The sequence below is a fragment of the Parus major genome, chromosome 1, assembly GCF_001522545.3.
Source record: "Parus major isolate Abel chromosome 1, Parus_major1.1, whole genome shotgun sequence".
Classification (NCBI taxonomy): Eukaryota; Metazoa; Chordata; class Aves; order Passeriformes; family Paridae; genus Parus; species Parus major.
In genome coordinates, this window is record NC_031768.1 from 37819157 (window position 1) to 37834434 (window position 15278).

General features: G+C 37.0%; 1 protein-coding gene across 5 annotated transcripts in view; it reads left to right on the top strand.

Moving 5' to 3' along the window:
- NALCN (sodium leak channel, non-selective) overlaps nucleotides 1–15278 on the top strand; it is a 230516-nt gene that overhangs the window by 48059 nt on the left and 167179 nt on the right. For all 5 annotated transcript variants that reach the window (XM_015639136.2, XM_015639156.2, XM_015639165.2 and 2 more), the window contains one exon: nucleotides 2577–2731. In XM_015639136.2, coding sequence (XP_015494622.1) covers nucleotides 2577–2731 — 155 coding nt within the window. The remainder of the gene's footprint in view (nucleotides 1–2576; nucleotides 2732–15278) is intronic.

Sequence of the window (15278 nt, forward strand, 5' to 3'; positions counted from 1 at the left end):
CTATAAGCAGAGATTCTTCATTTTTAGCCTGAATCATACTCCATGCATGGAGACAGCTTTTTATTTTCCTTCAAAAGGAGGTTAAATTAAAAAAAAAATAATCTAAGTTTAAATGAAGCATTTAAATGAATGCTTTGCATTGCAGTGATTTAGAGCCAGCAGTGCTTTTAATAATATGCCCGCAAACTGCTGGCCTCTTGGGATTTGAGGGATTTTCTAATGCAAGCTGTAATGTGTAATTCATTAGCTGCCAGTAACTGGGGTTCTGAATCTGTCTGAGCCAATGAATTAATTTTGATTTCTAAAAATATATGTAAAATATTGTTTTATGTTAATCCTATATATAATAATGGCTTTTGGATGGCAGTATCATAAATTTAACATAAAGCATGCAACTGGGTATGAATTAACATCTTCTAGTTTAAAGGAATTAGGGTGAACAGATTAATTTTGAAATACATAAGTGACATGCACTGAGCATGTTTTACAAAGGTGGAACAAATACACATATGCTTGTATATCTGTCTTTTTAGTTATACATATTGCTAAATTTTAGGGTGTTCTTTAAAACTCCATCTGGAACTGTACATGTCTGTATGCATCCATGCAGATATATATGTCTCTCTGGTATCATAAAGAAATGACTACAGGATAGATGCCACAATTGTTATTTATCTGCATTTATAATTGCCTAGGAAAAATTTTGTAAGATGTTTTGGTTTCACACTGACAGATTTCAAATAATGTAATGCTATTCCATGCAGTGCATAAAAGCAATAAAAAAAAAGTTATTAAAAGTAATTAAAGTAATAAAAGCTTCTGTTCACCCAGTTTAGATCAAAATGCATCTGTGAGTCATTAAAGGAAAAGGACTTTCAGAAGAACAATAAGATACTAATTACATTAAAGGGCAGGCTGAAAATTTTCACCTTTTCTGTGGACAAGCAAGATAATTTAAAATGATGTATTTTAAGACACGGGTTGATTCCTCAGGATAACAGAGTGAATACTACAACATTTTTTTCATAACTTTCAGCAATTCATTTTGGGGTTTTTTTATCAAAAGTCTGTGCTATAACCAGGAAGTCAAAACCAACCTGAACATGAATGCCGTTTACTGGTTTTTTGGGGGTTTTTGGGTTTTTTGGGGTTTTTGGGTTTTTGTTTTTTTCTCAGACCAGAACTCACCATGATTAGTTTTTCACGTCTGATTTGAAATTGCCCTAGGATTGAACCAAAAACCAGGATTTTCATATGCTGAATCAGAGAATACAAGCAGGGAGAAAACCAGTTGTTGCTTAGCTGTGTGCTCCTTCAGCAGAGTTGGAGCATTATTTGGACCTTTCTTTTCTTTGGTTTTCCCAGCAGCCCCACAGCACAAGTTCTGTGCTGTGTTGCTTTGCAGACCCTGGCAGGGACCTGCTCATTGGAGGGGGTGGTTTGCTGAGGTTACCTCTTAACTAAACTACTTCTGGAAAAATGGGGTGGTCAGCCTGTGGCAAAGGACTGTGTATTGTGATTGTTAACTGGGCACTGTAAGTGATTAGGGGGAATCAATTACCTAAGCTTCCGCTTTCCAAAGTTTGGCCGTACTTAGATAACCCGTATTTATGTGTCCATGCCACAGGCATGTATTTAATAGAATAGAGAGAAACAAATTTGTCCTCTCTCCTTTTAGCTTCTGTGGCCTTTAGCTCTGGTCCTACCTAAATTCCCACCGTGGTCCAGTGTGACAAAGCTTCCAGCAGCTCAACCACATCTGCCAGAGGAACTGGGAAAACCAGTGATGCTCAGCCTCTGACAGCAGTACAAAATGGCCAATGCTGTGACATTGTGTTGGGGCATTGGCCCTTGTCTCATGATCTTTGTATTTTAAAATGCTACTGTCGCTTACATAAATCAGCTTGAACTTATTAAACCAGTTCAAACTTTTTAACCTCTTCTACCAAATCATCGGACTGACCTAAAAGGAAGTCAGGTCTGTTTCAGTCACACCAGTGCCTAGATAATAATTGCACTACAAATGTAGTGGTTTGACTTCTTTCCTGTGACCCTTCATGTGTGGTGGAGACCTGTCCTGACCAAGTTACAAAAAGCTGGTTACAAACACTCTGGTGACTGACAAGTCATCCACAAGGATCCTTTTAAGGAGTGTCAAACCAAGCACAGGTAATGCCTTTGTAAGTCGTGGGATTGACTGCAGTTGAGCACACTCTCAGGATCTGCAAAGGAGCCTGAAACATTGTCTTCAAATTGCATTAAAGACCAGTTGGAGCAGCTGAATGTTAATTCTTCCATTTCTTGGAGAGTCTTCATTTTTATGGGGTCTCTAGGCATTAGTATGAAATTTCTGATGGTAGTATTTGTATTGTAATTACATAAGGGTGAAGTTTTATGAGTGTGTTAGCTTGCCCTTTACAGTAAGTCCTTAATTAATGAAAATAGTGTATACCAAATAACATTAGATAGTAAAAATAAAAGCTGATGAACTTTTCACTTTAGTCATCTCACTTTCAAATATTTAGTTTTGCTATCGACTGAGTTTATGTAACAAGTTAATTTTGTATTTTTCACAGAAATGTAACCTGGAATAATTTAGCTATCCCAGACACCCACTGTTCCAGAGAGCTAGAAGAAGGTTACCAGTGCCCACCTGGATTTAAATGCATGGACCTTGAAGATCTGGGACTAAGCAGGCAAGAGCTGGGCTACAGTGGCTTTAATGAGATAGGTCTGTCCTACTGGTAAAATCCATTTCAGTATCCATTTAAAAATGTTTTTGAAATGAATGGAACGGATAGTTCATGTCTGTGCTGAAAAGACATCAAGTGCAATCAGTATTCTACTCAAATAGAGCACATGCCAGAATTACAAGCTGTGCTATTTGCTTTGCAGTTATGATATATTTTTACATAGCCTGGGATCCCAGGATTTAAATACCTTTAAACAATGTCTTTATAAGGAGTTAATTGCTGATTATCACCGTATGCAAATGTGATGACTAATTTCTGTTTTATTTTTGATTCATTTTTGAGTATAAAATCCTGTTTGTCTAATTTTAGTAGTAATTCCCATTAAAAAAATAATCTTTTTTTTTTAATCCAGAAATACTTTGATAATCATCTTGTTACTAAAGAGAAGATGGGAGAAAAAATGATATCATGTATCTGTAGCAATCTTGGTCCAAACTGTGTAAGTCAGAAAATCAGCCAGAAAAATGATTGAGAGTCAGGCAAAGTTTGCAATACAGGTGCAATTTGTGTTCTGTGCAAAACACAGCAGTTACCAGGAGAATATGTTTTCTGACAGCTGCAATGTGTTGTGCCATCCCCATGAGGAAATGAGTGCAGAACACAAAAGCAGGAAAGGTAGCAATAGCATGGGCAGCTATGTTAAGATCCACATCCAAATTTAAAATATGCAGTTACTCTGTCAGAACATTGTGGTTATTTCACATTTATTGAGCAGACTAAGGTCCAAAAGGAGCCTGCAGCTGTAAATTTTCATTCCAGGACAGGTAGGGAAGTACCTTCAATGATAGCATATACCCACAGGCTGAATTCTTTCTGATGCATCACTTAGATACTTTTTTTAGGTTTTCTGGGGTTTTTTGGGGGTTTTTTTTGGGTTTTGTTTGTTTGTTTGTTTTTTGGGGATTTTTTTTTTTCCCATTTTTCTGGCTTGAGCTCCAGACTGTTATCCTGGCTTCAGCTGAATTAGAAGGTAATGAAAAGGTTTAATGACTAAATGACTGAAATCCTAAAAGTTTTCTTGAGTATTGAAAGCCTTTGCGGCTGAAATTGCTTCAGTTAGTTCCTGAATTTTCAGGTTTCTGGATATACACAATGAGCCAGAGAGTTACAAGGAGGTCACAGAGTCCTTCTACAGGTACTCTGTAATACCAAATAATGAATGAACAAAACCTGCCATTTCTTTTTTCTTGTGAGAAAGGGAGAAAAACCTGATTACAGCCAAGCATTATTCTGTTCCCTCTGGAAGCCAGATGCGTACTGTTTGTTCGGTACTGTCAGAAGGATAACACCATAGATTGTAACAATTTCCTATAATTCTTTTCTTCCGTAGATCTCAAAGGATAATTCAGTCTGATCTCTCAGTCAGCCTTCAGATTTACTGTCATGCCTGGATGAACATGGGCTGACTTCACACTAGAACCTAAAACCATCCACATTCACATTCTGTAGTTCCATGTAGTTTAGGAGGAGAGGATGAGATAGGGGTATTGCCAGGATAATTAGGCCTCAGATTGAAATCACCCTTCTTATCTTCTAAAGAGAAAAAAAAATTGTGGCCTTGAAGGGTACTGTTTTAGCTGCCTACCTGATCACCAGGGAAGTTGCAATGTCTTAGACAATCTTCAATGTGTAGTAGAGTTGAACGAGACCCAATGTTCTTAATAAAGGAGGATGGCTTGTTTTTAATGATGGGGGCAGGTTGGCAAAGACAGATGAAATAGTTTGTCCATGGATGCCTTCAAAACAGGTTAAAAAAACAAGACTGAAAATCTGGTCTCCTGAATCACAGGTATTATTGATAAGTATTTCTGAGTATTCCATTTTAAAGGTCAGAAATTGGTAATAGACCTAGGAGAATTGTAATTGATAAATTGTTTTTATCTAGAAATAGGTAAGCAGGATATAACACCTCTCAACAGTAGCCAGAAGTTAAATTGAATATCAATTGAAAGCTGATAACTAAACTTTAAAATACTAGGTAAGACACAGAAACTGTCCCAAAAAATGTTAAATAAGCTTCCTCAAATTAGGATTGTTAAAAACAGGATTATAACCAGAAAGTTCATCAATATTTTATAAATATCCACTTTGTGATGCACCTTTGTGTGTAGTTAACAAGTAAGTAATGAAATAAATATTTTCTGTGTACTTATACTATTTTTTTGTACATTCATTGGTATTTTATTTGCAGATATGATACAGCCTGTCCTGTTGGATCCTCAAATCTATCATTACAAAAATCACAAGAGCATAGCAGTTTGGCAGCTACTATATAATTAGTAACTCTTAATTTGTAGCATATAACTACAACTTTTGAATATTTGAATTTGATAATTTCTGTTAATTTTTCTTCTCTTGAAAGAAAAAAGGAGGGATTTTTACAATTTTATTACTGGGTGAAGACCAAACTGTCATAATCAGGTAAAAGTTTACAGAGTTTTTAATACTGTAAATATGCCAATTAGATAGCTTCATATTTGGAAAATACCTTGATTTTGGCCATGCCCTGGTCCCATTTTTATAGGTGGCTTTGACTTCAAAGGATGAAGGTTGGAAAGATGATAGTGTCACTTTAGACACTTATTTAAATAAATAAAATATATTTATTTCCCAAGTTTTCTATTTTTAGTTTTGAGGTGTTCTGTTTATCTGTTTCATGTATGTTTCCATGCAGGTATATATGTATTGTTTAAGGAAGAACATAATTATAGAGTACTGATAAATGTGGCTTGAAGATAGCTTGTCAAGATAATTTAGACCATCTCCTTCTGATGAGAAGCAGACTCCATAATCTTTCCAGGCAACTGATTGTGTTGCTTCATTGTCTGTGCTCTTAGGAAGATTTTCCTAAATTATAACCTGAATCTTTCTTCTTTATGGAATTTAAGATCATAATTTCTCACCTTATTCACTACTGGCATAGATAAAACCTTAAAAAAAATCTTATCTGCATCTTTCATTATGCCTTCCATATGGTTCTAAATGTCTCAGTCTTTTGCTAGAATATTTATATTTTATCCCTTAAATTGTTCTTACTCTTTCTCTAGACATTCTGAGGTGGCTGATCCACCACTTAGTTGAAGTGCAGTACTGCCAGAATACCCCAAAAGAGCCATTATTTTATGTGGGTTTGAGCTCTGTTAAAATTTCTACATCCCAGTGAGATATTTTCCATTTTCAGAATAGCATGTTGTGGGTGATTAATGTTTTTCTAATTTATTACAGCCCTTGTGTCCAACTGAAAGAGCTGCCATCACTGTTTCTAATCCTTTATTTGTTTATTTATATCTTTATTTTTAAATATAAACCCTTACATTGGTCTCTGTTGAACAGCATACCTACTTTTGTTTTTCTAGACTATTTCTTCAATTTGCAAGATCTTGAGGAGTTTTAATTCCTCCTCCTGATTACTTCCGCTACCTTTTAGTTTACTTTTATCTGAAATTACATGAGTATAACTTATTTTCTATATATTGATCAAAAGTAAAAAAATAAATAGAACCAGATCAAAATTAGACTCTGGAACTTTGACTTCTTTTCTGACAGTGTTTCATTAATAGCTGCTCATAAGGACACCTAACGAACAGTTTTGCATTCATCACAGAGCAGTATCACCTAGCCACATTCCTCTGTGTTGTCATGGTGAGACAATGTTAAAAGCCTGTAAAAGCCTTTTAATGTATGTAGATCATCAAGTGTTTCTCTTTACAAAACTTGCCTCCATTCCACATTGATACAGCAATGATACAGGAAGATTTGTGCCATAGGTTCTCAAGTGCCTGCACCCTTTAATGTATATTAATAGCATGATACTTACACAGGATGCTTGTGAAGATCATTTTTCCAACATGGGCCACATCAGCATATATCTACAGCTAATGCCTCTGTCCTTTAATGTACATATTTCTAGCAAAAGTTTCACTCATAACTGTTGTTGTCAGCAACTGCAGGATCATGTCCAGGGAAGCTACAGTTACTGAGAACCAGCATGGAACAGAAAAGAGACGGGCCTCTGTTCATGAAATCATTTATTCAGCACGGGAATAAACTCATTCAGAGACAAAGAGTTCTGAACAAAGGCAGGGTGATGGGTTTTGAAGGACAGAACCCTTGAGGGTCTCCACTTTTGAGTGGAGTTCGGGGTCAGTGACCACTAGAAACACAACAAGGGAGAAACCCCCCAGGGACTCAAACCCAAACAGAACTCCTGGGCTGCCCTTCACAAGGGGTTTGGGGTGGGACAACTTCATCCAGGGCTCACACTGCCCATCCCCCAAAGCAGAAGGTCAAAATTCACTAGCTTGGCTTACAGTCATGCTTCTCACTTTAACAATGCTTATCTGAAACTAAATCTTTGTCTCCCTGAGGCACCTCACAACACATAACTGTTCGTGAAACTGAAGAATTAATGAAATGTGAACCAATTAGCTAAGCTCCCAGTACCTCAAATCCTTTTGTTTGTGAAGTTCTGAAATGGGAGGAAGGAATATTGAAGAAAGAATAAGATACCCTTGTAGGTGAGCTGACTTCAGCTGTTTCAGGTTCCACCTGATGGGAGGCTAGAGGAAGTTCCTGCTTTCCTATAGTAAATTCCTCATGAACTCAGTAGAGTTCAAGAACCCAAGTGCTCTTTCCAACAATTAGACAGAGAACTTGACTTCTTAAGTAGGTGTTCTTACACAATGTGAGCCCTAATGTAAAATTGAATCTTTTATTCTTCAGGATGCCTGAAAGATTTTTTGAATGCTGTGGGACTGGGTGGAAGTAAGAGAAAGGATATGAATGAAAGGCTTGGCTGGCTGTGCGGATGTGGGTAGTAAAATTCCTTGCTATTGTCTGTACCTGTATGGTACTGTCAAGCTCTTCAGTTTCTCAGATTTTTAGCTGGTTTTGTTTTGGGCTTCTATAAAAAGGTTGATGTTTTCTTCATCTTAGAACAACCTGTCTCCCACTGAGAGTATCAGGTACATTCACAGCTAGCCTGTTTCTTCTTTCTGATTTTATTCTCTTCTTGTATTTTTCCTAGCTGTGTTTAATTGTATAGGGTGTAGCTGAGAGCATGACAGTATTATGAAGTGTATAAAAAAAAGTTAAGCTAAATATTGAGAAAAATTAATTTTTTTTTTTGTAAACAGACAGTACTAATTGTAAAAATTATTTCTCATATTATTGTATTTGTTGAAGTATTTGCATCTGATATACCTAAAAAGCATAAATATATTTGTTGAATTAAATAAGAGCATACAAGTCTTGGGAATTGGAGGGCTATATGACAAGTACTTCTGCCTTCCATCTCATTGTTTATCTGAGTGTGCATCTACCTTTGGTCAATATTTAGCACAGCAGTAACTGCTATGAGGGACACACTAAGGATCTGGCAGAGCTGACTATGTTGGTGCAGTTGAACAGGGTGCTTTCTAGATGCAAATATGCCAGAATCCCCCCTGTTGCTGGATCCTGTACAGATTTCCTCCTTACCTGCACTTTCCACACAGTACTGAGTCCTTTGCATTCAGGTTTTTGTTACATCAGCTAGTAATCATTCCACATGCCTCATGGGTGCAATCATCTGCAATCATCTACAGATATACACTTGCAGCACATCACTGATTTTACTCTGCACATAATTCGGGAGAAGGTTTTTTTCATGATTTACAGTGCTACATATTGCTTCAAATAGTCTCAAAAGGAAAAGGAAGTAGTGAATAAAGATACCTAAAGGTTTAAAAATATTCTACAAAGTAGGCAAGAGAGGTTTTAGGTCATGAGAGATCATTCTGAAAGGAAAAAGAGGTCTAATTCTATCCATATTATCAACCCATTTGCCAATTGCTAGGGCCAGTACCTTATTAAATGAGACTAATTACTTCCTGTACCTGCAAAGAGTGTTTGACAAAGACTGCCATATTAATGGCCATTTTACATATAGGATATAAACAGAGATATTCTGTCTCAAAGAGAACAACATTTCAAAAGTAAGGAGCGCTTCAAGGCCCATATACCAAGACTACATCTGTATTAAACCTTACTCGCCTTACAGTAGAAGTGAACACTGTTCATTGGCACAGTGAGCCAGTAAAATCATCTGATTTATAGCCTGTAAAACAGCAACAGAGCTGAGAGGTCTCAGATATTTCCTGTTTTTATTAAAAGGGCTTCTTCCATATAATGTGGGACCCAGAAGTTACTCTTGAGAGCCTTCTTAAAATAGATAAGTATATGAAAAAAGTTTATATGTCACTGTGAAAAATGTCTGCCATGGCTAGATTAAAAGTGAACCTAATTTAATGTTTGTGAAAGGAAACTTCACAGTGGGGCCAAATTTCCTCATTTTGCTTATAGGCATTGTTTTAATAAAATACGCATGCAATGATCAAAATAACTCCTTTGTTTATGCATGAATTGAAATTTTGTCTACCAAATGTGGGAAGGGCTTTGGTTCTCTTACAAGTTCTTTTGTGATGGGGGAAATACTTATGTGAGTACAACACTTTGGATTTGCAAAGGCATTGCTCTTAGACTGGAAGATTGGGTGGCATTAGGTCCATTGTTCAAAAGGAAGGAATTAGGATTAAGTTAGTATGCTGTGAATCTGGATCTGCCACAGTCCATTAAGGACATTTTCCATGAGAGATTGTAATGTTTCCAAGAAATTTGGTACCTATGTCCTGGATTAGAGTTCAGAATGGCCACAGAGTTTGTTGAGTGGTGTGATGCCATAAACACTTAACAAAAATCTGGAGAAGGAGGAAGGATGCTCACACCAGTCTAAAATAAAAACTGAAAGTGAGTCTAAATCAGATGCCAAATTATGTACTCCTGGAAACTGCAAGCATTCAGAGCTACAAGTCCATTTGTTTATGTAAACATCTATATCATTAATTTGATACAAATTTTTAAAACTAAATTAGAAGTGACCCATGTTTTTATATATTAGTGCAGTTGTCAAAGGAAGAGACCTCCATTCTGAAAGGATGCCCTACTAACCCCAATGCATGGGCTGAACGGATCATGGTTCCTTCCTTTTCCCTCTGAGTCTGCAGCAGCAAGAACTCCTGCTGCAGGCACCTTTGGAAAGCAAGCAACTGGAGAATGGTTTTAAAGGGAGTTCTGTAAAGACTTGCTCCTCATCATTCTGTGAAATTATTTCAATTTTTCTCCATGGACCACCTCACCCCAAGACAGATAAAAACACCTTTAACATTTAGGAGGCTGAATGTTAACAAGGCATACCAAGATGAAAGAGAACACTTGAACATCTCACTTGACACTCCAGCTGCCACTGCATGAAAAGGTGCCCCTCACTGGTGGCAGAAGCTAGTTTAGTTACTCTGTCATTACCCACCCACCTGACCCAGGCAGCTTGGCTTTTGGTGGCAGTATTAGCAGCCACTTGGTTTTTCCAGGTCCCTGGCCATAGGCAAGAGGGGCAGGAGGATTATGATTGATTTGCTGTCCTATGCAATTGACTACTTTACCAGCTCTGAGACTTCAACATCCATGAAAAGCAGTTAATTATGGGTTGATGAACAGAATAAAATTTACATTAGCAGGTTATTTGCTCAAAGTAGGAGATACAGCTGATAGTGAAAAGGATTGTGAGGGTTTTTAATCAGCCTCCCAATGTGCATCATTCCTCCCTGTGATGCCCTTTCACACAGTCATGTCTCCTGAGTGAAGCTGGTGTCACTTTGCACAGACAAAGAGGGCCAGAAATGCAGATCAGCATCACCACCACAGCCCAAATCCCTGGGCTCTGAGTCATTTGGTATCTGGGATAATAGAAAGCAGTGGGGGAATATAGTTGTTTAGTCAGAGCCTCCATTTAATTGTACTCATTAAAGGCTGAAAGGTTGAGCTCTTAGGAAATAAGCATTGGTTTAATAATGACTTCATCAAAACTTTCAGTCAGACTCTTCTAATCTATGCATGATATGTATGCTTGATACATGTATTGAGTCTTCATGCTCTGTTTATCCTAGCAAGTATATCATAGGATTAAATATTTTGATAAAAGCATCTAATTTATTCCACTAACACAACTCTGATTCAGGGACTTCCATGCAGGTCTAGTAAGAAGCTCTTCATCCATGACTTCGACATGTGGCGTTATCATGTGGTAACATGACAAGCGATAGTGATGTTAATGTGCGAAGGTGTCAGAATGTAATTAGGGAAGCCATTCAGACTGTCTAGCAACAAATTTTTAAATGTGAGCCAAAACGACTTAAAGCGTGCCCCATTAGTCCACTGAGTGAGAAACCTCTAGAAACCATTATTTTTAAAATGGTGGTAGATTTTTTTTTCCACTGGAATTCCTTTCTAGGCCTTGAAGACAGAGAGCAGTAGAGCCCTGACACCAGCTGAGGCACTGTTGTGGATAAGTCCTAACTCAGGGAATTTCACTTACTTGTTTTACTGCCAATTAACATAGTATAACATAGTATAACACTCACTCGGGTATTAAGAACTAAGGAAGGCCAATGGTAAAGAGAAACTTAGGGAAAATGCCTTCCCTCCTTTGCCTGTCTCATCTTCCGTCGTCTCCTCCCAATGTCCTAGTCCCTACCACTCTGCTCTTGCAGCATCTGATGTGGGGAGTGATGCAGGAATCAGGAGTAGATCCATAATACTTATATATACATATAGTTACACTTATAATAAGTGAGTCAACTAACAAATCTCTGTTTGGACTTAAAGTACTACACTGTTTTCACTGCTTTCAGCTTCTTACAGACCTGGTTACAAGGCCATGTTTAGTTTTTCATCAGAAAAAATTGTCATAATGGAAGGCTGTGTGAGTTAATTATTTTTTTCTTCCCTTTGGGAATTTGTTTTATTTGGCAGAAAAGGTACTAATGAAATTTAGTTTTTGTAAGTTGAATGTAGACAGATATATTTAGGAAAAGACGAACATTCAAGGAAGATCCTGCTTGACCAACTTGATCTCCTTGTATGACAAGATGACACAACAGCAAAGGGCTGGGGGGGGTGTTCACTTTACTCCTGGTTTGATACTTTCCTGTTCCCCAAACTTTTAATAGTTCTAAACCTGTTCTTCCTCTCTGCAGTGAAAAAATGCAGATCTACAGTATGTCCAGTTTTCACAGAATTCAAAAAAAGCTGTATTTTTTGACATAATTTTCATTTCTCCTGATGCTCAACTTTGACTCCACTCACTATTTAGCCATTTTTCCCTCTGAGGTTCCAAATGCTAGTTTGAGTAGAAGCTTAGCTTCAGAAAGTAATAATGACCATCTTTCTATAAGGATTTTACCCACAAACATCCTTTTCTATTACGCTCTTCTGTACAATGTGTAATTTTTTGCCATCAGGTGAGTCAGAAAGCATTGGAGCTCTGTCTTATATTATGCTTGATTGTGTTTTTGTTAGCATTAGATCTTGTATAGGTTACAGGATAATATCTTTGAGGTCAAATTTTCCTCTCACTGAAATTTTCTTGATACATCAAGTAGAAACACTTAGGGTACGCTTGTTATGAACCAAAGCAATAAAGATATATTATCCTTGATTTTTTTTCTTACAAATTCAAGATTTTTATTCTGTTTGCCAAGTCATGACATTTTTGATGCCTTGTTAGTATGCTGTCTCTCATGATTTTATGTCACCTAGGTGACACTTCTTCTAGGTGTCACTAGGTTACCACTTCTTCCTTTCCTCTAGAAGGCTTCTCTTTTGAGTGCTTTTTCCTCCAAGTGCATTTTATACCATTAACTTACTAACTGAATAATTAGAACAGTTTCAGGCATTCTGGTCCATCCTTTCCCCAGTGCTGACACACCCAATAGTTTAGTTGATTACTTAGCCTTGAAATAAAAAATAAAACTGATGTAATCTTTAACTAACAGAACAAAGAGATTTTGCAATGCAGTGTGTAGAAAATTCATTTTGCTGTTACAGGATACTCAGACTTGTCTAAAAAGCAAAATAATATTTCATTCTCAGATTGGTGGACTAAGAAAGGACTATTGCTTATGAGCAGAAACAGAAAGGAAGACTAGACAAACTTAATTTATAAAAGTGTGCTTAGATGACACAAATATTCCCTGCCTTGGCAGTGTCCACGGCATGTGCCTGCATTGTATTGCATGGTAAAGCAAAGCCTGGTAAACCAACACCTTGCAGACAACAGACACCAATATTTTTTCCCTTGGCCTATCTTCACATTCTGCAAAGTAGACATTATGTTTTGATCCTATTTCTGCACCTCTTGAATAAGAAATATTATCAGGAACTTTAAAATTAGCCGCATAATTTTCCAAGTGTGTCATCAGTTCTGCAGTTTCCACAACTGTGCTGCTGTGGGGTGAGGTGATGGTGGTCCACTGCTTCTATGGCAAGGATGTCCTGCCTTATGCTTGTCCCTTGACCCCCTTAAATTAGATCTTATGGTTCATTTCTTTATGAACTTCAGCTCAGCTCCAAATAGAATTGTCTATGTTTTATTCAGATAAATGCTGTCAGAACATTTGTGCTGCTACATTGGGAGGGCCCAAAGACACTCATAATGGGTTGTTGAAATTGCAATCGTTTTTTCTTTATTTGGTGACAGCCCTGTCCTTATTATACCTGTATTCCCCATTTAGATTTAGGTTTTTTTGAGGTTTCATAAAACTTACAATCACACTAACAAGTCTTAAGACATTTCCCAGGATGATGACTGGCTAGCAGCAGACTGGTTTTAGAAATGCTGATACCCTCTGTATGGAGATTTCTGCTGAGTAGACATGAGGGATTTGGCCTTATTTACTGACTTCCTTTGGTCGTAAATATATATATTGTTTATCTTTTGTAAATCACTTGCTCCTGTAACCTGACAGGACAGGGATCATAACCCTCTGTTAATTATATATGTAAGTGACTATCCCTATAGATAATACTTAAAAAATACAGTTTTTCCTACTCACTAGTTATGGAAAAGGTTTATAAAAAGCAGGCCAATGCATGTGATTCACTATTACTTCCTGCTAGAGATGAGATGTGGTAGTTACCAAACAATGTGGCACTGATAGAAATCTTAAGGTGAGCAGCAATTAGCACTGCTTAGCAAAAGTTCAGTGGCACATGGTAAAACTATTATTGCTATAGGACTGAACAGGCCTTTCAACCCTGAATGTTCAGTGGAAAACCAATGGGCTTTAACTAAAGGTTATATCTCAGCTGGTGAGCTTGCACAGTGAGCGCTTTGTATTTCTGTGTTTGGGATACCTAAACCCACAAACAATACTAAGACAATACTTCTGAATTTGGACAACTGAAGAACTGGCCTGAATTAAAACTCAAGCAAGCAAACAAACAAAACCAAACATAAAAACTGGGCAAAAACCAAAGCAAGCAAAGAAAACAAAGCAAAAATCCACGCCCAAACCAATAAACAAAAAACTCCCACCCAAGCAACAAAAGAAACCCCTTCCTTAGTATTTGATGTTCCTGTAGATTTCAGTTTTCTCAGTTAAGTCGTTCTAGTTTCCTAGTTAATTAAGACTTTTTAAGTAGTAGATTAGAAAAAAATTGCACAAATAATGTCTATTGAGTTAGCTCTTACACTAACAAATGGTATGTGGGAAGCTGTAGAGTTTTGGAAACTTAGAGGAATTTGAGCAGCCCTCCAGAATTTTAATTTATTGCTGTGTTAATCCTAAAGTAATTGAGTCTTTCATTAAGCCAGGCAATCAGGTGAAACTAATGTGAATAGATTAGTATAGTTATACTGACAGTCACAGAAAACTTTACTGTTGCTGAGAGTCTTCAATGAAACATACTTTCCTCTGCCATTTCGGGGTGTTCTGTGTTGGTAGCTAAATAGGTGGATCTATAATGGAATAAAACAAATTTCCAGAAATCTTTACTTTTTCTTTGGTTCTCTGTTTTACTTGTAATTGTGGACCTTTCCTGGTGGGCATCTTTTGCTACTGTATCTATTTTGATATATCACCTGTGTTGTTATGGTATGCTGCACAGAATTTAATCACCTGTCCAATGCTGTGCACTTCCTTCTCTCTTTCATTCCCATCTGCTCCTGAGAAAGAAGGGGTTTTTTGCACACTGAAGCAATATATTTTGGTTAGATTTCTTTTTTGAAGTAATTATTTTTTAAGTTCTCCTAATATGCCTTCTAATAAGTACTTGCGTATGCTTATGTATATACTTATATGCCTTCTAATAAGTATTTGTATACTTATACATACTTTGTCAGTGTTGACAAAGATGACAGTGGTAAAAAAAAATTATACTTGCTGATGTTAGGTGAAAGGCCTATAAACTGTCACTGATCATAAGCTGAAAAGATGGAAGAGCAAAATGTGGCAGAAAGTCAGACTTATTAGAAGAGGATAAGAAAATGAATGTTGAGGTGGGTCAAATGCAAGTTTTAATTGCATCTTGTTATGTTCTTTGAACTGTAAGCTGTATCACCTCAGATGAATTGATGCCTTGTTGACACAAAACTTCATGTACTGTTTCTTAATTGCTCTGAAATAGCATAGTCTTAAATTCTGTATGTTT